This window comes from Emydura macquarii, unplaced genomic scaffold (assembly GCF_026122565.2).
Source record: "Emydura macquarii macquarii isolate MOO-44397 ecotype Brisbane River unplaced genomic scaffold, CSIRO-AGI_Emac_v2 contig_691, whole genome shotgun sequence".
Lineage (NCBI taxonomy): Eukaryota > Metazoa > Chordata > Testudines > Chelidae > Emydura > Emydura macquarii.
In genome coordinates this window covers 1,742,501-1,769,254 of record NW_027130828.1, presented here as the reverse complement: position 1 = coordinate 1,769,254, position 26,754 = coordinate 1,742,501, and the positions used below count along the sequence as shown (strand labels likewise).

Here is a 26,754-nt window from a genome sequence, read left to right as displayed (position 1 = left end):
GATGTGGAGACAAAGGCATTCAAGGACCTACAGCTTGGAGCAGACCCCAATGTTCATTTTGCAGGTGAGGAGGGTCAGCTGCACTCCATCCCCAATAGAAAGACTAAGGAGCAGGATGGGCAAAAATCACAAATTGAAAAAAATAAATAAAAATGTGCTTATTTATTTATGTATTTGAATTTACATGTTGCTAGTTATTTACCTTCTCCCCATTTTATAGCCTTCATTTGCTAATAGATTTTTTGTATTTGTTTGTTTAATTTCAAAAGTGTTAGAAAAATCTGAAATTCTACATAGAGATTTATTCTGCTAGTAAGTTTCACATTTAGAATGCTGATCTGTGCTGAAAGAGACAAGGCCAAGGCCTCTAATAACAACCCTACTATGGGAACAACAACTTGTGTATATTTGCAACCACCACTACCGCCTTCCAATACGCTGAACTTCCATGAGTCAAGAGAGCTGAAACCATCTGACCAGGCTATACCCCTCCCTCAGAGTTTGCAGTTTTAAGTCAATGGACTACGCAGTCCTAAAGCACTTGGGTGCTTTTAAAAAACCCCACCCTCAGGTGCCTACATATGGGTTCAGGAGCAGAGCTTTGGGTGTCTACTTTTGAAAATTTTGGCCTGTGTGTTTAAAAGACTTCTCAATGACTTTGTTACTGTGCTGAAGCCTGGATAACTTTTCATTATTAACACAGAAGCAATTTTGTTTGGAATGATGATGACTTTTTTGCTGCTAAGATATTGTTATTGGTTACGTGCTGGCAATGTGCTTATTAAACCAGCAGTTACAAATCTGATGTGGTTTAAACATGACTGTAGTTCTTAAACTGAATTTTAAAGACATCAGCAAATTTAATGAATTTTACATTTTAAAACCTGTGCTTACTATGTATTTCTGCAGGTGCAAAGTTTATTCTGGCTCTATTTCAAGATACAGATATTGTAGAGTGCATATACAAATATTTGATTCATCTGACCTTTTAAATCTTAAAGCTGGCAATGAGTGACTTCCATCTTTATTCTTATTTGCTTATTTCTGTCATTTTAAGACAGTAGCCATTACCAAAAAAGAAATCAAGTGAGATTTACGAATTCTAAATTATGAAGGCTGCATATAGTTCCATTTCTATGGATTATGACAGTCTGGAAAATGAAAAGGGTTTTTCTTTCACTGTAGTCTAGTACTCTCACACTTCAGGGCTAGAATATTACTGTACTTTCAAAGCAATGCAAATTTAACAGCTGAGATTTTTTAAAGGTCACTTAACACACTATTTGTTCAAAAAAACACTATCAACTTCCAAAGTCATATCTGAATCTGAAAAGCTTGTACCTACTATTTTTACAAGTAACCACCTCCCCACAGCATTAGAAGAAAAATATTTGTTAATGTTTTTCATTTTATTTTTTTAGGCATTTGACAATACTTTGTGTATAGCTAGTATCACTATTCTATAGATTAGCCAGTTGCACTTAGAATCATAGAAGATTAGGGTTGGAAGGGACCTCAGGAGGTCATCTAGTCCAACCTCCTGCTCAAAGCAGGACTAACCTGAGCTAAATCATCCCAGCCAGGGCCCGCACCTTAAAAACCTCTAAGGATGGAGATTCCACCACCTCCCTAGGTAACCCATTCCAGTGCTTCACCACCCTCCTAGTGAAAAACTGTTTCCTAATGTCCAACCTAGACCTCCCCCACTGCAACTTGAGACCATTGCTCCTTGTTCTGTCATCTACTACCATTAACAGCCTAGCTCCATCCTCTCTGGAACCCCCTTTCAGGTAGTTAAAGGTTGCTATCAAATCCCCCCCCATTTCTTTTGCAGACTAAACAAGACTAGTTCCCTCAGCCTCTCCTCATAAGTCTTGTGCTCCAGCCCCCTAATCATTTTTGTTGCCCTCCGCTGGACTCTCTCCAACTTCTCCACATCCTTTTTGTAGTGGGGGGCCCAAAACTGGACACAATACTCCAAATGCAGCCTCACCAATGCCGAATAGAGGGGAATAATCACTTCCCTCCATCTGCTGGCAATGCCCCTCCTAATGCAGCCCAACATACTTCCTGTACTGCTTCAGTGATACCACTTCTATACAGCTCCACTGACAAGAGCTAACAAATGTGCTCTTCCCCACAACTTGTAAGAAGGTGTTTAACCAGTAACAGCAGCAGCAAAGCTGAAACTGAAGAGGTAGCATGCATGTGCATACACAGAAAAGAAGGGAGGAACATTCTGAGCATGTTTGGTATTGTTACTCTTGAGTCTGCTGAAAAGACCCTTTTAAACATCAGCACAGGAGCCAAAAATATTTATACAATTTTTGTTTAAAGTATGTTCTGAAAAAAGATTCCGGACATGCTATTTAAATAATGCTTTGTCAGAAAATCAAATAAAATATTAAAATGACCATATCCTTTCAAATATACCCCAGCACTGTGAAAATGTGTGAGCTGAAACCGAGGAAATGAACCAACCTTTCACATCTTATTACAAGTTCCATTCTTGTTTTGACTTATTTCTTGCTTTGCATAGCTCCAAGTCACACAAATGAGCCAAGCAAAAAAATTCTCTTCCTTCTGTGGACTCAACAGAAAGCTGCACCTCTAGTGGATGGCTGTGGCATATTGGATATTTTATGTGAAAGCTGGAGCCTCTCCGTCACAGCTCTGAAGTGGAGAGTTACCCAATCACTTCAGAAGAACAAACATGCCTTCTTTCCTACAGGACCTCTTTCATTCTTTTTCATGGATACTGCCCTCCAACTATCTATGAGCCTTCTCTCTTTCAATTCCCTCCCAGATCTCTGCTATGATGCCTACAAGAAATCAGCCAACCACAGCAGATTAGATCTAGGGTACAATTAAAAAAGCACGATACTGATGTGAAACAGAATCATCAAGCTGTGCGCATGGCTAGCCTGTGTATTCATGTGAACTATTACTGTTACCCTCATCCTGTCTCCTCTGCTCCCTCCTATTATTTGGCACCCTCACTTGTCACGCCCTGCCTTGTATTAGATCACAAGTTCGGTGAGCCAGAAACCATACCTTCCTATATGTTTGTACAGTGCCCAACGTGATAAGCCTTTGGCCTGAGTGGGATCTCTACATACTATTGCACTACAAATTACTCCGGATTGCTCTGTCTCGCCTCTTGGCCTTTTAGGGACCATATTTACCCTTCAGAATTCTGTTCTTGTGTGAAAGTCACTTTGGCATCGGGAAGGTGACAAGGAAGCAAGAAAATTCTCTGCTCTCCTCCATTCTATACTACCATACAATATGATCAATACTTAGACGTCTCCCTTAGAGACAGAAGTTTAATCAGATGATGGCCATATCATTGAGAAGCTAACACACTACTCTGCTGCAGTAGTTGAACAAACAGTTAAACAAGATTTGACTGTGAGACCAAGGGAGCTCACCTCTCCCACCAAAGCAAAGTACCGGCAGGGCAAAATGAGCTGCCTCTCAATGGACATCAGAGAGGAGTCAATGTTGGCTTAATGCATAGGCTTTCTGAAAAAGGTCTTTGGGGGTAAGGTTCCTCACACCTATTAGGAAGGCACATAGCGCACAGCTGGGATTATACCAAAAAGTAATCATAAATATGTAATACATCTTATTTGCATTTGGGAGGATACATAACTCAAAGTAGCTGTATGGTTATGAATATGAGCCAAAAGACAGTATTTTACTGAACCAAGCACTTCCAATATTAAGGAAAAACCTTTTATCACTTTCGTGCTGAATGACCCAAACATCTGCAAACACAATTTTTGTCTAGTTTACATGTGGCTTGTGACACTAATTTGATGCTGCAGTGACTGACTTGCATGTTAACTCAAACATGCAGCAGCTAAGATGTACAGTGTTAAACAATGTTAAGTTATTTCTTTCTGCACTTAGTGAAAATTCTATGCATGACAGAGCTGGAAATATCTGTATCGTTTAGGTGCTAGGCCAAAGTTGAAGTGCCTCCAGGACCCCAGAGGTCTTACAACTACTGTATACATGAGAGTGTATTATTTAATTGGTGATTCAAAACACATTATGTTTTCAGTTATAAAATAAATGTTTCACAAAGGAGTGGTGTGTACAGACTGAATTGAATATTATGAACTCAATAAAAATGTGAAAATCCCCCAAATGTTTATTAGTAGCAGAGGCACAAAAGAATCCAACACCTTGTATGTGAATCACACTGAATGGCTTATTTTTCCATGCAGTTTCAGAACCAGAAAGTACTTTCTTTAGGATTTTAGCCATTCTGAGAAAAGGTAAAACTGAAGGGCTGAACTGCATTTCCTTTTTTATGGCCCATCCAGGATTGTGTATTCTACCTATGAAGACTCTCAAATACACCTGAAACCTGAGTTTTGCAAAGTGCAAATGCTGGAGAGCAGGATGAAGTGGAAAAGAAAAAGAAGTGTTTGCTCAGATGTTAAGATAATTTAGAAAGCTGGTGTCAATACTCACATTCGAACAAAGAGGGACTGTTTTGCTGCCAGCCCTGGAGAAGAGTACTTTTCAACCAATGCCAGAGTGCTGAAGCCAAATTTATGAATGGGTTCGTTGGAATCCAAGGGTGGAAAGTCTGTGTCAACCTCACCATCATCCTCAGCAATATGGAGGCAGTAGGCATTGACATTGTCACTGAAACAAACAAAATGCAAGTTTATTTCAGAGGGGAAGCTACATAGCCAGCTAAATTCGATGGTCCAGTATCAGGTGCTAAATACTGTTTAAAATAAGCAAGCAGACTTGTGTGATGTTGAAATCAAAACACTTTAAATCTCACTGATTTACAATATTTATACACAGCTTCAAGCTTTAAAACCTTTAGTTAGCATAATCATGTGATAAAGCAGTAAAAATAAAACATCCAAATAAGGCAGAACAGTCTCACATTAACTGATTTGTATGCAAAATAATGATAGACTAGTGACTAAAATATATCTAATTCTGTAAAAGTTACATGACTGGACAAAGTGTCAGTAATATTTCTCCCATTTATGAAAACATTTTATTACATGAGTTACATTTTTTAGAATGAAATTTTAATGAGCAATATCTATGTTCTTCTGTTTTAGATCTAGTAACTGTGAAAAAAGCTCTTACCTATAAAAATATACTGAAATGGTACACTATGGACACACATGTAAACAGTGCAACAAAAATACGTCAAGGGAATATCTACATGAAAAGTCAAGGATTTGTGTCCAATGTAAACAATTATTATGGTGGAAAACAAACCACACAAAAACATCTTTTAAGTCCTATACAGCCCAGTCAATTAAAGTAGGTACAATTATTATGCATTAATGCCTGAAGTAAATATACACACATTTTCAGACATATGCTGTGAAGGAAAGGAGGGAAAAATAAAAAAATTAAACCGGTTTCTTTCCACAGGTTAGAATCAGAGATCTAGCTCCCTATACACAAAACATAATATTGGCTCATTATCATATTTTTCATATTAAAATGTATTTAAACACTAACACTTATTCAGCTCTTATTTTTTTTATTTATTTTTTTAAACTAAGTCTGCCATCATTCAGTCTTGTTTGAAAGGCAGGGAAGTATAGCATCAGTGTTCACATGGCAGTATGTTTCTAAACTCTGCAGTTTAAATTTGGAGTTTTAATTGCATGATTGATGCTTAAATTAATTAATTGCAAAGTGTATGCTAATTGTTTAATTGGTCGCTTGATCTATATAGATCATTTTTTGAATTAAATGAGTTGATTTACAAAGTTTATTGATTGGATGTGACAATGAATTATTTCGCTGACTACCTGATTTGCAATTTTCTCAATTAATTCACAAACCTTTGGTTGCAACTGTGCTTATTGAAAGCGCTTACTCCAGGTGATCTATATGCACACTGTCATGTCTAAGATATTTATTATATAAAACAGGTAATAATGACACATTAATATTAATGTAAACTATAAATTTGCTAAATGGATGGCTAACAAGAAAGTAATCCAGCAGTGTTTGTCACTATAAATTTTGTAAATTCTGCAATGTTGTAAAAGAAACTTTTATGAGCCTCTGAACTGCTATGATGAATTGATACATCGTTGTAGAACTAATTTAAAACTTCTTCCAGAACACATCAGTAAACTTTAGGAAAACTGATCAAAGGTAGGACTGGCAACAGAATTTAGAAATTTACAGGACTAGCATCTAGACAGAGAAGATGTACTTCAGTTTGGATTTCTATTAAAACACTATAGTGTCGCTCTGCACACTCACTGTTCTCCTTTTAATATAACTACAGTAATAAAAGCCAGCCCCCATTTCATGACGCAGTCCAGCATGCAGTCCCACCTGGCACTCCACTTTGTACTGTCTGGGGCCATTCCAGCCTGTGTCCTCAGACTGCTAACCCTTCGGAGGCAGGAATCTATTTGTTTAACACCACTCTCCTACTGTACAGCCTGATGTACGCTTACGGCTCTGTATAAATAACACTAAAATGTCTGGTTTGTACTTGCTGTATGTGCATAGTTCCCATTAAAGCTAGGGGGAGATACACGCATGTGTCAGAATACCACACTCAGTATGGTCAGAAAGATTCCCGAAGAGTCAAAAACATAATTATCAATGATGAACTGCTGTCCTCAATCCATATGTGTCCTCCTTTATTGCAACTACATGAAGTCTGTTGTGTACCATAAACTGACCATGCTTCAGGTGTCCCCAAAGAGCAAACAAAGATTTCTGAGGAATAATATAGGTTCAGTCACAACTCTGAAATCTTATTTTTACAAACTAAATCAGAATTTCATAAGTTGTACACATTTATGTTTGTTAAAAAAAAAGAAAAATCTATTTTATTGTCAGTGAAGAAGGATATGCAAAATATAAATGACAAATTACAGAACTTGAGGTTACTTTGGAGCAAATATTTTAACATACACATTAAGATGCAGAAAAATTTAGTCTACTGTCCCATGTATATATCTGCATGTGATTGCTTCAGAACGAATACACTGTGTTCCTGATGAACTGGTATTAATACAAGATATTATCTTAAAATAGATTAGGTTCTAACAATTACTAGTGAAGCTGTATATTATATTTATTAAGTACACGAGTATTTTTAACCTATGGGAAAAAAGTCTAGATGGCACAAATTTTATACATTTTGAAGCCAGCATGTAAAATCATGTGCACTAGAATAAGATTAAACCCCCACATTTCAGCTCAATGTATCTGAAAATGTTCAAGGTCTTGAAAACCTGAGTTTATTGTGGATAGAATGAAGGACTTAACTGCAGTGAGCACGAAATTGTAGTTCCTTTTTTTTCTTTAAATCTAAAATACAGAAATCTGGGGTTTTGCAATTTTTTGTAACCCGTTTTTATTTCCACATGCTTTTTGAAGGCAGAATCGGCAGAGCACATCCATCAGTGGTTAGCATCAGAACGGTCCAGTGGGTTATGACTCTGAAGTTCATATGTAAGAGGCCAGGGACAGGGTTGCTAACACTGTCAAGACTTCCTCATATCAAGAGACACTGAACAGAGACAAAAGTACAAAATGGACATAGCATATCCTCAAACCTGTCAACTATAGCTCACTCATTGTGGATTATTAGGGATACATTTTAGAATAAAGAAATTGACAGCAAGATATCGCTCTCATGAAGGTGGGGGTTGCATGGCACGTTCCTTGTTATTCTACTCTGGTTTTATTAGCAGGTATGCCTATTTTATATACTGATTACAAGCTGGTATTACCCATACAACTTTTAATGCTTTCTTCAAGTTGATCCTCACTCTCTTTCCTTTATCTGTAAAATGACTAGCTCTAAAGCAAACAAAATAAATATACATGCTGACTAATATTGTTTCCTCATTAGTCTGTCTATAATAACATAATTAATAATTACAATAATATTATCTACAAAACCTTAGTTATATGCATTCCCTTTTTTATAAATGAATTCTGTAAAATAACCGTGCTAAACTGATCCTTGCCTATGGACAGACATTGGACTGCTCAGAAAAAATGAATCAAAGAAACATGAGAACAAAGAAAAACTGCTTAAAAATCATACTGTAATTTTGAGTCTGCCTTTTTCCGGAATCCCCAAATCTGTGTTCTTAACTGCTACATGAAGAGTGGGTTCCAACGTCACCAAGCTTTCCTACTAACTCTCTTCTCGCTGTAGTAGGATCTGGTGGTATTTGACAGCCTGCCTGGCCAAGGTCATTCCTAGACAGCCATCATACCCACAAGAGAGACACTGAAATTCACTTCCTCCCATTGGTTCAACAGAGCTAACGCTTGTTGACTTTCAGGACACAGGCCTTTTTTTGGAGGACACTGGTATTTTGTTTTATGGGATACTCTACTTGTTGACATTGGCCAATATGATGTGTAATGTATTCTTAAAAAGTATACATGTGCCCAAGACTTTGATACTGGTTGCATCTCACACATTTGAAATACAGTAATAATACCCAAGAATCATCTTTTTGATCAACAAATGTTTTAACAAACAGAAAATGGCAATTAACATTGGCAAGTGAAATGGCAGTGTCTGCAATTATTTCTACATTTCTTCACTTGTGTCAGAACACTGAAATGTTTAATACATCAAAAATCTGAATAACACATCTGTTCATTCAAAAAAGCTGAAAGGAACAATAGAGCCAAAGAAACAACATCCATGAAACAGTCTTGGAGAAGGTCCACCTCCCTTTGCTGCCCTATATCTACAATACAGAAGTCAGCTAGTAATCAAGGTTCCTAAATAAAGGCATCAATGTAAATCCTAATAACCTCTCTCTCTCCCCAACCCCCCTTCTTGTCCTGCCAATTGTGCTAGAATTGGAGGAAAGCCCAGAGAGTTCTCAACCTACCTCTGAACTAATACACAGAGGACTCATGAATATAAAACCATTCCTGAAAAATGGTAGCAAGGGCAAAATTTCCAAGATATATTCCAGGAACAAGGAACAGACTAGGAAGTTTGACTCCCTAACACATAAAAACATCTACTATACTCAATTATACTACTTTTGTACCAGAAGTGGTTCTGTTATATTACGTAATTATTTCATCCTTTGTTATGCAGCAAATACGGGGCAAGTATTTTTCCAGACTTTACAGTGTCATTTTAAAATGAATGATGTGCAGATTAAAAAGGTCTGAAGTACCTATTTCACAGAACTTGTATGACCTACCATTAAAATGTTATCTTTACTAAAAGAAGGAAATACTGAAAGACAGCATACAATCTATTTTTAGTCTCACAAATTTAGGGTCAGGCTCCCCTCCCTGTGCCACCCCCAGGCAAAGGGATATGCAACAAATACAGCAAATACTGAAAAATCTGTTAATAAACTGACGCTGTAAAGAATTTCTAAGGATAACAGTATCTTCTGATCTCTTGCTGCACAGGTGATGGAGGCAAAGTTTTAGTAGTAACTAACTATAAGAGGCCAGTGCACGATATAGGGATTTCTCAATTAAAGAATAAAGCATTATTCACAATTTCAAATCAAACTGATTTTTTATGATTACTTTGGTATTTTCCCTAATATGCTCATCTTTATTTTAGGGGTGTCTTTAAAAACTTACACAGAAAAATGGGGGCAGGGAAGGTACCTTCGATTCTAACTGCATTTAACCCCATAGTTGTCCATTCTTTATAAAAATTGAAAAATTATATATTCTCACACCCAGTGATATGTACCATGTGTCTATTCAATATGAATGACTACATTAAAAGGACATTACGTTTGTACAGTGACACATTCAAAAGCCAGGAAGTATCAAAGTTCAGATTACATGCACAATCTTAACTCTCATCTCTTTTGCATAAATATGCAGTGTGATTTAGTAATTGATTTTATGGTACCGTACTTTCTCAAACAGAACACTAAAATAGCATTCCAAGACACTCAGCAGTCCATTTTAGTTATGCCACCCTGTGATTAGTCTATAGGCAGAGTGTAGGAAAAGAGAGTCAGATATTGAGCAGCTCTTGCTACCACTGTCAAAATCAGAAGGCTTATAGATAATTTCTAGATTTTATTTGTTGCACCTCTGTTTGATCCTTGGTCATTAGGAAGTGGTTCAAAAACTAGGTCAGACACAAAAATAAAACACCTATCAAGGACACTGACAGTGGTGTGATTTATCTTAATTTCACATAGAGTGTTTTGAAATTATGATTCATTTACACATCCTTGGATTCATGTGTTTATTATTATACAGTATCCAGCAATTTAATTGAAAGAAATAGATATAGATGTATGTGTATTGCTCACAAGGAAATATTGATAACTATATGTGGTTCCTGTAAGATTTATTTATAAAAATATTGACATGGAAATCCATTTCATTATGCAAAAACGGCTGTAGAGGAGAAAAGCAGAGATCAAGTAGTAGTAAAGAAAGAACAGTACTTTAGTTTGGGTTCCCGTCCTTCACTTGTGTATTGCCAGCATATTAGTCCAATCAGGTCATGCACCTTGGCATTTGCTATCGTCACAACTGTCATTGGCAGCAGTTTGTCTTGGCTTGTGTGCAATGGGAGGTAGACATCAATTTTTTTGGTTGCAGTTGTACCAACATGACCCTGTTGAAAAAACATTTTATTAAAATACATAAGTGACAAAGTAAAACAGGGACAAAGAAAAGCTTGTGTTTATTAGATTTTTGAAACCATGTTAAAGAACAGGATTATCAGACACAAATGAACACAATATGTTGAAGAAGAGTTAACAGGGCTTTTGAGAAGGGAAATCATGCCTCACCAGTCTATCAGAATTATTTGAGGGGGTCAACAAACATGTGGACATGGGTGATCCAGTGGAAATAGTGTACTTGGACTTTCAGAAGCCCTTTGACAAGGATCCTCACCAAAGGCTCTTAAGTAAAGTAGGGAGACATGAAATAAGAGAGAAGGTCTTCTCATGGATTAATAACTGGTAAAAAGATCAGAAACAAAGGGTAGGAATAAATTATCAATATTCAGAGAGAGGAAAATAGCTGGGTCCCCAAGGATCTGTACTGGGACAAGTGCTGTTCAACAGATTGATAAATGATCTGGAAAAAGAGTTAAATAGTGAGGTGGCAACTACAAACTTGACTGGGAAGAGTTACAAAGCATTGGAAAAAGTATAGAGAAGGGCAACAAAAATGGCAAGGGGTCTAGAATAGCTTCCATCTGAGGACAGATTAAAAAGACTAGGATTGTTCAGCTTAGAAAAGATGATTAGGAGGGATATGATAGAGGTCTATAAAATCATGACTGGTGTGGAGAAAGTGAATAAGGAAGTGTTATTTACCCCTTATATGACACAAGGACCAGGGGTCATCCAATGAAATTAATAGGCAGCAGGTTTAAAACAAAGGTAAGGAAGTTTTAATTCTTCACACAATGCACAGTCAACCTGTGGAACTCATTGCCAGGAATGTTGTGAAGGCCAAAAGTATAACTGGGTTCAAAAAAAGAATTAGATAAGTTCATGGAGGATATAGATCAATCAATAAGATCCAAGATGGTCAGAGATGCAACCCTATGCTCTAGTCCCTAAACCTCCAACTGCCAGAAGCTGGGACTGGACAACAGGGGCTGAATCACATAATAAACTGCCCTGTTCTGTTTATTCTCTCTGATGCATCTGGCACTGGCCACTGTCAGAAGACAGGATACGGGGCTAGATGGACCATTGGTCTAACCCAAGTATGGGTTTTTATGTCCATTACAGTAGCTAGAACTAAAATGTACTATTGTAACTGTCTATGTGGAATTGCTATGTAGGTTTAAATAATTTCAGTTCTTTTATGCTGTTTAATGAATCAATACATTTCTTTATATAAACTAATGTGAAAAATTAGTTTCACAAGGGCAATGATCTCATGTGACTTCCTATGAAAACTCAAAAATTTATGGAAACATTCAACATTTCCACCACAAGATCTTCAATAAAGAAGAACTATGAACCCTAACTGTGTTCCCAGTGCAAACGTACCACTTCCCACCACAGTCTTCAACTGTAGCATTATCCTGGACTCTAAACTTCTGCTTCTGTCCTTGGCGCCTAACCCTGCAAATTCACCTATCACAACAACCTATTGCAACACTATGTATGGCACTGCCTTAATCCCCTCTCATCTTGACTAGAGCATCTCCGTTCTCAATAGCATCCCATGTGCCCAGACTCTGGCATGCACAAGACATTGTTGCCTGTATCTCAAGGATACAAAGAAGCCCAGTCACATCACCCTCATGCTCAAATAATTTCACCGGCTCCCAATCATTTCAGAATACAGTTCAAAACTGCCCTTGGTTTTTAAATGTTCCATGGACTTCCTTCAGTTTACCTCAGAGATGCCTTGTCTCATTTCCTCTCCTCTTCCTCCCTCTTTGAATTTATGTGGCCACCTTTCGTAATCAGATAGGAGTGAAAGGGTCCCCACTATGGTGCACAAAAATCTAAAGGGTTAACACGCAGGGGTCTCTCTCTCTCACGATATATAAAGGTGGGGGGGAAGTGGAGAGAAAGTGGAGACTGGCTTTCACATCGAAACAGAAAGAAGAAAGGGGAGTCGGGAGTCATGGCTAGGAGAAGTCAGGTAGGCCATGCTAGCAGATACTTATAGAATATAAATTAACTAGACATAACATGCAAGAATCTTATAGATGCAAACACTGCCCCTAACAAGAGGATTACAGTGTGAGTGGTAACAGACACTACAAATGTTTCCAGACATGGGAAACTTAGATGATGGCTGTACCCAAATCAGATGGACAGCACAACCAGCTCTTCATTTCGGGAGGAAACAGCAATGTAAAACAGACATGGAAGTTAAGTGTTGGTTAAGAATAAATAAAAGATGATTTCTATATGTCAAGGCAAGACCAAAAGCAATTTATAACTGAGACCACTTCTAGCCATTTAAAACTATTTGGAGACAACCAAGAAGGATTAACTGGTATCATTGCATTGTATTGTACTAAATAATCTATTTGGGAACAGGGAGATTAAGACTTAATTAAAACATAAAGAATATAACAACAAAGATCTATAAAGTTTGTGTTAGAAGAAAAATGTTTAATCTATAGCTGATAGGACTCTATTTTTAAGCTAATAATCTTTTAAGCGGCAAAAAATTTTACATTTCCCCCCACAAATTAACTGACATAAGGATAATATCCTCGCTTTATACCAAGAGGAGAAATCACCACTAGAATTAATCATTAGGAATTCTGGCTTTAAGTAATGGAATAAGAGGATTCAATATTGGACACCTAGGCTGGGAATATAAAATAGGGAATTGAATGCCTTACTCTTGTTGTATAAAGTTATAGAAGTAAAAGAGTAACAAATAAAAACAAGTAACTTTTACATTCGTGGTAGAATAGCATGGAAGTATTGTAAAAGCTGCTCAAGCAAAGTGAAGTTGAATAATTTTTTTATTTTATTTTTTTAAGTATAGCTATCTCCTCCCCGCACACACTCAAGGTATAGAAGAAACTGGATGCATCTGTTTAACAGAAAGAATACTGCTAGATTCAAAAGAGTTTAATAAAATATAAACAGGACCATAAGTTTGCCTGGATAACTGATGGCCCTCTGGTAGGAGCACTGGCAAGGCCTGCCAAAGTGGAGGAAGCAGATGCATTCACGTAAAGGTTTTAACTAAATGTAAACTTCTAAAATTTTCATTCCAAGACAAAAACATCTAGTGAAGGCATTAAAAGCATGCATTTAGTGATTCTGTACACCAGTGTTCCCATGTCTCATCACAGACCTTTGTTCCAGATATTTTACTCTGCAAGACACAAACTGACATGTCTTCAAGCCCAGCCCCCAATAAAATAATACTTTTGGAGCAGCGGTTCTCAACCTTTCCAGACTACTGTACCCCTTTCAGCAGTCTGATTTGTCTTGTGTACCCAAGTTTCACCTCACTTAAAAACTACTTGCTTACAAAAGCAGACATAAAAATACAAAAGTGTCACAGCACACTATTACTGAAAAATTGCCGACTTTCTCATTTTTACCATATAATTATTAAATAAATCAACTGGAATATTGTATTTACATTTCAGTGTATAGTATATAGAGCAGTATAAACAAGTCTTTGTGTGAAATTACAGTGTGTTCTGATTTCACTAGTGCTTTTTATGTAGCCTGTTGTAAAAGTAGGCTAATATCTAGATAAATTGATGACCCCTTGGAAGACCTGTGCATACCCCCCAGGGGTACACGTACACTCAGTTGAGAGCCACAGTTTTAGAGGGTGAAGAACTCTAAATGCTAAAACCTAAGTTCTGTTGTCTCTCTCCCCTCTTGGCTGCAAGACATTGTTAATGATATTACGTCAGCATCAGACAATGAATCTCTGCCTCAGAAAGTCTGTCCCTGGCTTTGTCCAAGTTACCAAGGGAACCCCATAATAAGAGGAACAATGGATTTATGAGCATTATTTAACTAGCCAGGGTGTAAAATGCCTGCCCTGCAATGCCTACTGCAATCAGGGTGATCAGATAGCAAGTATGAAAAATCGGGACTGGGGGTGGAGGGTAACAGGCGCCCAGACAAGAAAAAGCCCTGAATATCTAGGCTGTCCCTATGAAACTGGGAGAGCTAGTCACCCTAACCGCAATTTAAAGGAGTAAGACCCAGCAGAGTGAAATCCTCACCCCCACTGAAGCCAATTAAGTTTTCCCTTTTGACTTCACAAGCCCCAGGATTTCACCTGTGGGCAGTTTATTGTGTTTTGTTGTTATTGTAACACTGTCCACTGTTCAGGACATTTCAAAATATGCCATCTCTCATGCTTGTGTTAGACCTTTTCTCTTCTTGCTGCCATTACACTCTCTTCTTCTCCATCACACAATAGGTAACTTTTCCTGCACAGCCCTCAGTGTTTTTTCATCTTTTCCTTCTCTCACCCCCTTCCCTCTTCACTGCCCCATGTATTGTGTTCTCTATCATTCCTAATATATCTTCTCTCCCCCTTCTTTCCAACTCCCAAATCTCTCATTATACTTCTATATTTTATCCAGCACCATCCATTACAGACATCCATGAAACCTTTATCACAAATACTTCACAGGCAGAAGACATGAGAGTTCCAAGGGTGGTGTGTTGCATACACTAGGCTTCCCAAAGCTGATGGAGCTGAACTGCTATTAGCAATGGCAAGAAATGTCTGAAAAGTTTCCCATGTGCATTCAGGGCCTCACGAAGACAGAGTATGTCAGGTTCACATTTGGTAGGCTACCTTTACAACTACAAGAGCTAGAAATGGGATGTTTTAAATGAAAGCTTAAAAAGAATGTGATAGCTCATGGTGTCAGGGCATACACCAATCACTAACTCAAGGGCATAAGGTTTCTTGCACCTCCCTCTATGGCACCAGGTATTAACCAAAGTCAGAAAAAGATACTGGACTGGATGAACTAAGTCTGAACATGCGTAACTCCAGTGCTCCTTGACCCTGAAGCAGCATGTGATACGTGCCTGGGAGTGCTTCGACATGGCTGAATAGATTCATGTGCTTAGACTGATCCTGCAAAATACTACTCATGCAAGCAGTCGTGTAAGGCTCAATTACTTGGCTGTGCAAAGCGTAGAAGGGCAGGACCACATGTGATGGAGCTGAACAGAGAGAGGTAATTTTTGGATGGCAATTCTTAGTCCCAGTGCCCCGGAGTCAAAGATCTAGCCACACTGGATTTAGCTATAGCAATCACAAGTTTCCACAGTCTTGCTGAAATTTAAATACACTCACTTTTTCAGAAGGAATCATTCAGACCCAGATTACAGTCAATATGTGAGCATGGATTTTGCTCCCAACTAGAGAAGTGGATTATAGCTATAAAGGCTCAGGTGACCCAAGAAATAAAGCATGCTTACTCATATTCAAAAAGGTAGCATCAAACGTATTAATAGATTTTGTACAAAATTCAATGGAAAATCCATTCAGGGCCAGGGGCCTTACCATTTGGAGTTTCCTTAATAGCCTTCAATAAATCTGGTAGGCGCAAAGGGGCTGTTAAATTAACATTTTCCTGATTTGTCACCTGTGGCATAGTTAATTTGTCAAAAAATTCTTTTAGCGTGTCACTGGACACTGTATATCCTGACAAATGAAGCCTGGAATAAAATTGACAAAACTTTCTAGGAATCACACATCCAGGTTCCATTAAGCTTTTACTGTTAGAAATATAAGATCTCACCCACCCTTTAAGGAGGTAAGTCAATACCTAAGCGGAATGTATCCAAACACATTTGTTTAATAAATAAAAGCCATTTCTTAGTATCATTTTTCACTAAGAGATTAATATTGCTTTCAGCTACGCTCAGCTTTCATGCACTATGATAGCATAAATCTGATCTTATGAGAATTTCAATTTTACATTTCTCCAAAACGTTCATCATAGACAACGCTGATAGTGAGGGGTTATCAGAGTGAACAGGGTCCTGTGTCTGAAGCATAGGTTTGAGAGTCAAGTACTCAGGTTCTATTCCCTGCCCTGCCAGTGACTTGCTGCATGATCCTGAGCAAGTCCCTTAGTCTCTGGGTCTCGGTTTCCCCATCAGAAAAAGTGTTACTTATTTAACTCCTGTAATAATTTAAAACATTTAGCATTCCACTGCTACTAGGCATACTGTAGCTTTTCTTCTCTGCTGCTATCTATGAATTGTATTCCCATATTTTGAGTGTTGCATTACTGAACAATGCATCAAAGAAACAGTTTTTACAGAATAAATTCCATCTGCCTCATGCAGTTTTAGGGACTGCTACCTTATTAAATCATATTTTATAATAAAATCAGTATACTTTAAATATAAAAATAAAATGTTAAAACCATAAAGAATTACATACTTGAAACGTTATCAATTCTTGCAATACCAGGAGCCTCTTAAAGACTTAATACCAACTTTTTAATGCAAGTCCACTAAAGAATATACACCTTTCTCCATTATTAGAGGATGTATCTCTTGAAACAGAGTACAGCCATTAGTATTCTCCTAAATTATATAGGAAGTTTGGTATAATCTTGAGTCTACCACAAGGACAACTTAATCCTGAAAACAATTCACAAGTATTTTGATAATGAAAAGCTGTAGAAATATTCAAAGAAAATAGCGTATGTTTTATCCTTCATGTTTTTGGGCTTTATTTTACTACATTTCACAGTGGAAAATTAAAACAAAGTCCATAAACATTTCCTAGAGAAAAATATGATCAATTTTTAAACAATAATAATTTACTGCATCTTCCTATACAACAGTGTTCTGTGACTAAATACTATATCACTTTAACATTAGATGTTCTAATGATATAATGCATAGATTTTACTGAACCGTTATTTAGTGAGTCATAAAAACCTCTTCAAATTAATCTTTCATGTACATCCAGCTTACCAAAAGTTAGCATTTAATTAGATGGCTCTGGCACAAATGAGTTTACTACTATTTGCTCAATCAGTATATGTCTCTTCAGTAATTATAATAAATTCAAATAATTGACTCACCACCTAGCAAACAACGTAAAACATTAGACAATGTAGGAACAAATAGAAATCTTTTTCCAAATGAAAAATTTCTTCTGACTCAAACTATATAAGTGAAATGTTTTTGTTTTAGGTGACAGGATTATTTCGTATGTATGATATACAAAGCTTGTATCCCATATGTAACCCACTCCGATATGTATTTACACAACATACAGAAAAAAATTACAAATACATGCACTGAATAAAGAACAGATCAAGTAGAATTTAAGCACCTAGCTAATATATTTTTAAAGATAAATAGCAGGACCAACAGATTAGAGGATCCAAGATCAAATGTTTTTTATCAGCAAAGACCATAATACTCTAAAAGCACAATCCTTTTGTAGATAGAAGTGCATGAAAGCCACCATTTTCTACACTATGGATTTTTGAAAAATAAAGTGCTCTGAAGTCAAATTTTACTTAATCAAAAAAAAACAAAAGTAATGAAATAGGATTAAATAATGAAGCAGAAATAATTTCTTTAAAAAGGTAAAACAGCTTTTTTTTTTTTGGGGGGGGGGGGTCAAAAACAAGGATATGAAACTTCAATCTAATAAAATGTTTAAATAATCTAAAATGATTTTCTATATACATGTGGCAGAACATACGATGGCATGGTGTGGCATCAAGGTATTATTGGCACTTGGTTGGAATGGGATTCACACTGGCCAGCAAGATAGGAACAAAGGCTTCATCCTAAATACATGAACATTCTTAGAAGAGACCAATTAGGAATACGATGTGTGGCTGAGACTTATAGATTCTGATACAATGAGTAACTTGAAGTATAGTAAACGAAGGTCCAGTACAGTATGTTGGTTAATTATTTGACTAGACAGTTCTTATTTTAATTTATTTACATGTCTAAACAAGTCCTGTGAAAATGTCTTCTCATTTTAAATAAGTCAATTTTGCTCAGAATGTCTCTAGGTTCCAGTGTTCACATGAACACACAGAATAATTGCATTTCCCTCCTAAGATCTTGTGTTCTGCATGTCATTGTACCACACATGGAAACATGGCAATGGTACTTGTTTCATCAGGGGGTAATGCCACTATTAGTGCATTTTATCACTGTAAGCCAAGTGACTAGTTTATTAAATTATTATTAGTAGTCTACTTTTTTACAGTCAGCTATCTAACATAGCTGTAATAATTCCAGTGAAGTTAAACAGAGTTACTAGACTACGGTTTGACAGTTCAAAGAACTGAGCACTAAAATGAACCCTCAATAGTTGCTCCTCTCCCCGACAAACAGACCATCATTTATCTCACTGCAATGTATACAGTAGGTCTGTAAAATTCCATTAACATTCTCATTTAATTTATCTCATTCACAATGTCACTGTTCATACAAATTTAACCTGGTAATTTCCTGCTATACAAAGCATAACAAAGTATGAATAGTTAAATAGAAGGTAAATAACATTTTTTATTCTGAATTGTTGACTTCACTTAGCACGTCTGCCTTGTATAGCATTACACTATTTTTTCAATTAAAGGTCCAGATGTTTCAAAGGCTCCAGTAGGCAAGGACAGTTATAAGAAATGCTTTATCTGCACTGCAATGATCACTATAACATCAGCTCCAGGCTGCATTAACATACTCATGTTTTATTCCAGCTCCCCTCCTAGTATACTAGTTAATTATACAACACCGAACTGAAAAAAACAACAACCTCCAAAGCTGGACAGTTTCCTTAGAAGTCTCCACCCAAATGATTTTTTTTATACAGAACATCAGAAAGGTAAGTTAAATGTATAATCACATAATTAAAGATTCCAAATTGCTCTCCTCTACTTGGTACTCACTCCTCTAGTTTAATAAACTTGGGTAAGCTAAAAGCAAGGAATAATATATAATTCATATAACAGAGGCATATTCCAATCTTATAAAAGTGTATTTACTTACACAATTTAACTTAAATTAAAAAATGTTTACTTAAAAAGTGTTATAAATATGATTTCTGTTATACTTCTGTCAAATCCCTTTGGAAGAGGGAAAAAAACACACAGGAAGAAGGAAAAAGACAGAGTCCCCTGTTAGACCCAGTAGGTCTCATTTACTTTAATACCAGTTTTTAGACAAATCCAGTCCATCTTGTCTCCTGCCATCCCCAAATGGTGTTTCGCCGGAAGTGAAATAAACCTGAATGCAGCAAGTCGGCACAAGCCCTACCCATCACTTAAGTCACATCCATGACTTGTGCAGGCCTTCTGCAAGGGGCTGAATTTCACTTTGGCTGGGATGGTACTGAACTACCCAGTGATGACGACCTGATCTATTCAGTTACAACAGCGCTGCTGGAGAATGAAATACAAATTCAGATTTATCAAAATGTGATTGCTATAGCTGCAGCAAAAATGTATTAGTGAAATGATGCTAATCTGATTGTTTTACATACCCAAGGAAAGGAATGGTGTACTTTTGAAGAATTATTTCCATTTTACTTAGCAACAAACACTATGATTTAATACTCAGGAATATAGTTATTCTTTGTAATAACAAAATGCAACAAAAACTTGCAATTAAAAACTATATCATAAACATAATTTGTATGTTTAGAAATATACCATGAGATATTTTAATGAACAGATGCTATTCAAAAGATAAATGCTTTTACAAATATTCAATCCTCAAACAGGTCTGAAACTCTAATCCTAGGCCACTGTTGCATAACGCAGACAGCTTACGTTCCTTGAGGACATTAGCCAACCTTAGGTAGAACATTTTAAATACATCACCATGTCACTTTTTAATGTGCCACAATCTATTAACCACATGGCAAACTAACAGGGATTTTTAAAATATGGGTTTTATAGCTGTGTGTTGGTGATTAATTAAATAAATAGCCACTGTTTCACAAATCATCCCTCTAATTAGTCTAAACCAGACACTTTGCATTCACTGACATTCTTGCCATCTGAAGCTCACAGAAGGGCAGGAGCATTACAACGACGAATCTGTACACTTCTGAACACATCGTCACCATTGAGCCACGGCTGGCGTTATACCACTCAGCCCTGAGGCAGGGCTACAGTCTTCACAGGTGCTGCAGGCAGCTGGAGTTAAACTCCAGCTGCTTGGAAAAGATGTTCTGTTTAATTATTCTCCCTCATCCTGAAGTAAACAATGAGGATAACAAAGAAAAGCAAGTTGTATCTGAAAGGTAACCTGAAGTTGCAAAGGTGTATGTTCCAGGAAATGAACAAATATTTAAGGGCTAAGTGCTAAAAAGGAGCAGTGATGAGCTAACTGATCTTTTTCTGTCAAAATGTCTCACTGGTTTAGGTTACAAACTCTTAGATACTGTTCCTTTTTAGGAAACCAACCAAGACTTTTTAAAAGGGGTCACACTTTAATGAATGGGGGGAAGAGGGGTGTCAGTTTTTCTAGAAAAAGAAGATAAATTTATCATCCGTAATCTGCCTGAAATCTCATCATTTTTACAGTGCATCTCTAGCTGATCATTTTCCCCCGAGCTCAATTTAAACTTTTAATGGTTAATCATTTTAAAGTTTTAAAACAGGTTTTTCCTATAAGTTATTAACTGATAGAACATATTTCCATACGAAAACCTGAGGTGTTTAGTGACATTATAACAACAGGTTATTTTAAAATCCTTAAACTAAAAGGATCAGAAGAGTATTTAACAGAGTGACAGTGGAACAGCAGCTGGGCTGCTTACCAGAGACAGGTCCTTATTTCCTGTGCTACCAGTAGCATCAGTGACTCAGTTTGGAGAAGAGCTGAAAAGGGTTTGGTGGCCTTATCCCTTCATCTATGATTTTGCAGCTCATGGAAAGAGATTCACATATTACTACAGGCAGGCCAAGTCACTTCATCACACTGCCTCTCAATCTGCCTATCTGTAAAGTGACCTCCTTCAGAGGGATGGTGTGAGGAATTACGGCATCTGGCATGTTTGAGAACACTAATTGCTTATTATTTTAGCTAGCCACAAAGCTGTTCATCACATTAGGAAGCTGACCACCAGGTTATTTACCTAAATTTGTAACTTAGGCATCATGAATGAAAGTTGTTGTATCACATTACAAAGATGAGGCGCCTACAACAAATAGTCAAGGTAACATAGGACCACAGCAGGTATCTGGCAATGAGACCGAGTATGCATTGTTCAAAGTGAATCTGAACAGTTATGGTTCTGGCCACAAGGTCAACAAGCTTTTTGGCCTAAGCACTGAGGGACAGAGAGAATCCTAGAGGTGTTCCTACAATTCCAGACAAAGCAGGTCACACGTCATTGGATGCTGAAGATAAGGCATATTCATCCTTATATAAAAAGATGCATGCTTGAGGTCACAGGCTGAAGAGTCCTTTCTTGATGCTTGTCTTCAGATACCAACAGTGAATTAATAAATGTTTTCAGGCCAGGCTGGACTGATTTAAAATCAAAGTGATTTAAATCAGCAAGCAGGAAACCTTGATTTAAATCATACTTTTAATTATATTTTGCATTTGTACTTTTCAGTTATTTGCCTAAAGAAAGGTTGATTCTCAGTGGTTGGTAACCATTACAATATGTTGATTTGCAACTAAATATTGCCTTAGGAGCACTACGTTTAGTGTTTCTGCTAACCTGGAGGATACGCCATATATATAAATACATGTTTATTTAAACAATTATATATCTTAAATTACACTTACTCAGATTCTTAATTTGTATTATGTTAAAAATGGTGAAGAATTAATTTCTTATTAGATGATGAATTTTTTGTGATTTAATCTCAAACTATTTAGATGGAAATTCAAATATATTAAAATGCACAAAACCAGTATTTGATATATTTTTAATTAAATAACACTACCTTACATGTGCTAAATAGATAAGAAAAAGTTTATCAAAAATATTTTGTGCTTAAAACAAGTAGATTGTTGTAAGTAAAGGAAGCACTCTCTTTAGTTCATGAACTGAACTGATTATTTCTGGTCCTTCAAGATTTTAGAGCTACTAGAGCCCATCCATTCACTTTTGTTCATAGCTTTTATTCACAGATTGCAAGAGAACAAACAAGCTTCCTGTGCTTTTTCAACTCCCAGCAAACTGGGAAACACTGTAATACACCACTACAATGCACATGGCACTTAATACACTGCATCAATGCCCTGCCATTAATTCTTCTTTCAGGTATGGTTAATGATATACAGAAAAGCAAGATGTGAGGTCTACCACTCCCACTGCAAACATCCATAAATAAGGGCATAAGGTTAGAGAGTAAGGAGATAAGTAAGGAGACCTGAGGACACCAAAATACCCTGTTTGGCAATACAACAGTTTCCAGACAGGCAAAAGGGTAACTAATTAAGAGAATCATGGCATGCAGAACAAAAGATAAGACTTGCCACTAAAGATTTAGTTCTAGAGATTTTTCCAGGACTTCCATAACATTCATTGAATCTGCAAGAGTTTTTATCCAAGGGTTTATCCTTCCCAGGAAATCCAACTGCTAAGGTAAGAGACAATGACAGTAGCCTAACAACTTTCCATAGCTGACTCTACTCAGTCCTTCACAAGTAGCTTGAACCATCTTGAAATCCAAGACTAGAGTTTTTGGAGAAATTGTATTACAATCCTGTGTTTTTTGCCAAAAGTTAAAGTATTGTCAACCATTTTTGCTACTGTTTTGTCCAGAAAGTTACACAATAACTGTCTTGGAAGAGCTGCCCATCACTGTGTTCACCAGATAAAAAGTGTACCATAGATTATTACCAATACTATACAATTAGTGCCTTTATGTCAAATGTTTAGGGAATACAATACAACCACAAGCAAGAAAGATGCATTTACTGCCTACTTTTCTGTGTATATTTTACATAGAATCATAGATTAGGGTTGGAAGGGATCTCAGGAGGTCATCTAGACCAACCCTGCTCAAAGCAGGACCAACCCCAGCTAAATCATCCCAGCCAGGGCTTTGTCAAGCCACACTCTCAAAATAAACATAGTATCATAATTCGTGCATTGTCGTTCAGATGAAACAAAACTGAGATGCTGGCTATGTTTGCTCATTAACGTTCTCATGGCTCAAGAAAGCGGATGCCTTCCCTTTCTCAGCTGTTAATACTAGCAGAAAACAAGAGGGCTGTGCACTTTGTTGCTTCTGTGAGTTGAGCTCATCGCACGCACCAGCTCCTTGCATCACTCCATGCCCTCTCCCACAAGCTCTCTGTGTGCCATCTTTTCATCCCTTTATTTTAAGGAATTTGTGGAACCCACCATCTGGTCCCTCATGGCAGGGGCTCTGTGCGCCCCCCATTCTTCCTGCCCCCAAGCCAGGCTGTGTGTGTGTGTGTGTGTGTGTCCTATTCACCTTCACCATTCTCATTTCTTTTCTTCCTGTCTGGGAAACATGGAGCCAGAGGTGGAAGGAGACAAAGGGAGGGAAGAGATAAAGGAACACACTGCTGAAAAAAAGTGCAGAGACATAGGCCAACATATTGACACGAAATTCCAAAGTGCATGGAATACAATGGCAAGAGCTCTCAGCTGGTAATTCTTTACCAACATACTGTTAGGGTTTCTCCCTGAAGTACCTTTAGTACCAACCAGTAAGATAGCCACACAGAGTATCTTGGTTTGAATTCTTTTTCAGTCCAAGACAGATTTTCTTGAGTGCTGAACTCAGAGGCAAACACACGTATTTTAATATGCATGGACCATGTAACAAACTTTCCCCCTCCTTTAAACTATATTTGATTCCCACAGGTTTTAAGGGCTAAGTCCAGTTCCAAATCAACTGACCAGTGATCCCTCTTGAAACATTCAACAGCATCTCTTGTAACAGAATACAGCTATTTTTTTTATAGCTTTGTAACACCTTATGCTATTGTGCCAAATCGTTCTGTTTCTTTGCAAGAGAAGAGTGAAGGTAATTATGTACTCATACTCAGTGTAGCAAATCAGATAAATTAAACATGTATTTCACCCAAGTTGTATAGGGTGCAAATAACAACTAACTTTTCTAATTTCATACTCTAATACTCCCAAGTAAATAAAAGGGGAAAAAAAGTAAAGTTTTTCTCCCTACAAATAGAAACTGTCACTTACTAGTCTGTGATCTTTTCAGTTCATGCATCCTAAATGCATGCAGAGATATTATATGCACTTTCTATTTAGCAATTTAATTATATCTTTGCAGTCAGAGAGTGGCAATGGTTTGCAGTAATAATCAGGTGAAAGCTTTCTCACATTAATATGCTGGAATCCGATGTGTTAATTTGATGCAACTTTGCATTGACAATATGTGATTAATTTGTTCTAAGGCTAGCTATGCTCCCAGCTCTGACAGCTTAAAATGCTGGGTTTCTTTATCCATATCGCTATTTGACACGCCTTAGCCCACTGCTTTGCTAGGACCACTGTTAATTTGTAATGAACTGGCTTTTCAGGGGGCCCCTTCATTTTTAATTCTGTCAGTGTCACCTCCTTGAGGAAAATTACAAGTTTCCTTAGGTGTGATTACTGCCAAGTGCTGCTGATAAGAGGTTTGAGAAAACAGGGCTTTATGAAGTAGTCAGTATTTAATCTGCTGAAACAGATTTATGGCCTCTAGACAGATAAATATAATAGAAAGTTCTCTCATTTGAAAGTCATTTTCAAGTTCTCCTTTACCTCCACCCCCAAAGTAAAAATACCTAGACAGTTTTGTTTTACAATAAATCTGTTCAGGGGAAAAAATGGGGATTATAACTCATTCACAAATGTAACAAATGCTGGCAATAACAGACAACCAATTTTATCTGTGTCCAATTTAAACCAGGAAAGACACATGTAATTGTTGTAATGAGATAAGAAATAATCCAACCAAATCACCAAGAATCCAATCTTGCAGTGATCGCCACTGAAATCAATAGGCATTACACACCACCTACCCCCACGTGTGGTGCTTATTGCCCAAGTTGTGCACAAGCGAGTTGACATATTCCTGTGCCCATTAACCTCATCCTACCCCAGCCCTTCATATTTTGTCACCCCAAGTTCTTACCCTTCTCAAACGGTGAGCTCTCTGGGAAAGGGACCATGCCTTCAGGTGTTTGTACAGCACCGAACAATGAGGCCCTGATCCAGGCCTGTAGACATTGCCCATAACACAAACAAACAATTATTATTATTATTACTGGAGGTGAGTGGAACAATCTAGGGAAAATGTTGTATTGCAGTGTTTTTGTAGCTGTGTTGGTCCCAGGATATTGGCCCCAGACCTGAAGAGGAGCTCTATGTTGCTCAAGAGTCAGATGTTGATCCAGTAAAAGATATTACACCGCACCCACCTTGCCTCTTACGCAGGAGAAAGGTATTCCTGCCAAACCAGGTTACTAAAGGAGGAATATGACAACAGAATGTGCGTGCTCATGTGAATTAGTCCCCACCTGTGTAGAACCCAGCTGCTCTTTCCTGCAACAAAAGTTCCAGATTTACACCATCACACCCCATCCATGTGTCACCTGAAGAAAGACGAAAAGTCCTAACGGGCATTTTTTAAAAACACAAAGATATTTGAAGGAGGGAAAAGAAGACATGGTGTTCTTCTCTTTCATCCCAACAGGAGAAGCAAGGTGACTGGTTCCTTCCTACAAGCAGTGGAAGGCCCACACTTTCTTCTTACTTACCCTCACTTATTTATATGACAATAGTGCCCACTATGCTAAGAGCTGGACCAACACACAGGAAGACACAGGGCCTGAGTCAGAGCTCACAACGTAACAGACAAAAAGTGGGGAAAGGAATAAACAACGTAGGCAAAGTGAGCCGAGTAGTGACGAGCAGATGGCTTGTTATACACAGAGGAAGGTGGAGGACCACAAAGAGGAATCTAGCCTGGATGAAGTCCCTCTTTTGCAGTGCTAAGTCAGGTAACGCACTTTCACAGGCAATGCTGTTATTTTAACACCAGGTCAGCTACAGAAACCCCTCCCCCTCACCCCATGTCTAAGATGTCAGGGATGCACTGACTCCTGCCATCATTCCTTTGACCTATTTGCTTTGGGAGATGGAGCAATTAGTAGCTGCATTAAACACCAGTGCTATACTCTTGAGGGGAAGAACCCCATAAGAATATGGACCAGACTGTGGCTGATTAGTCAAAGAGGGTCAGAAACTGCTTTTGTGCAGGATAGGGCAGAGTGCCATTTTAGGTCACCGTAACTATTTATATGCACATATCTATCATTCAAA

The 26,754-nt window shown here is 37.5% G+C and overlaps 1 protein-coding gene across 6 annotated transcripts in view; it reads right to left on the bottom strand.

The window, feature by feature from the left end:
- Positions 1–26,754, bottom strand: part of MAPKAP1 (MAPK associated protein 1) — a 139,551-nt gene that overhangs the window by 66,910 nt on the left and 45,887 nt on the right. For all 6 annotated transcript variants that reach the window (XM_067541676.1, XM_067541679.1, XM_067541677.1 and 3 more), the window contains exons 5-6: positions 10,440–10,612; positions 4,486–4,662 (exon numbers count right to left, since the gene is read on the bottom strand). In XM_067541676.1, the coding sequence (XP_067397777.1) occupies positions 4,486–4,662; positions 10,440–10,612 (350 nt within the window). The remainder of the gene's footprint in view (positions 1–4,485; positions 4,663–10,439; positions 10,613–26,754) is intronic.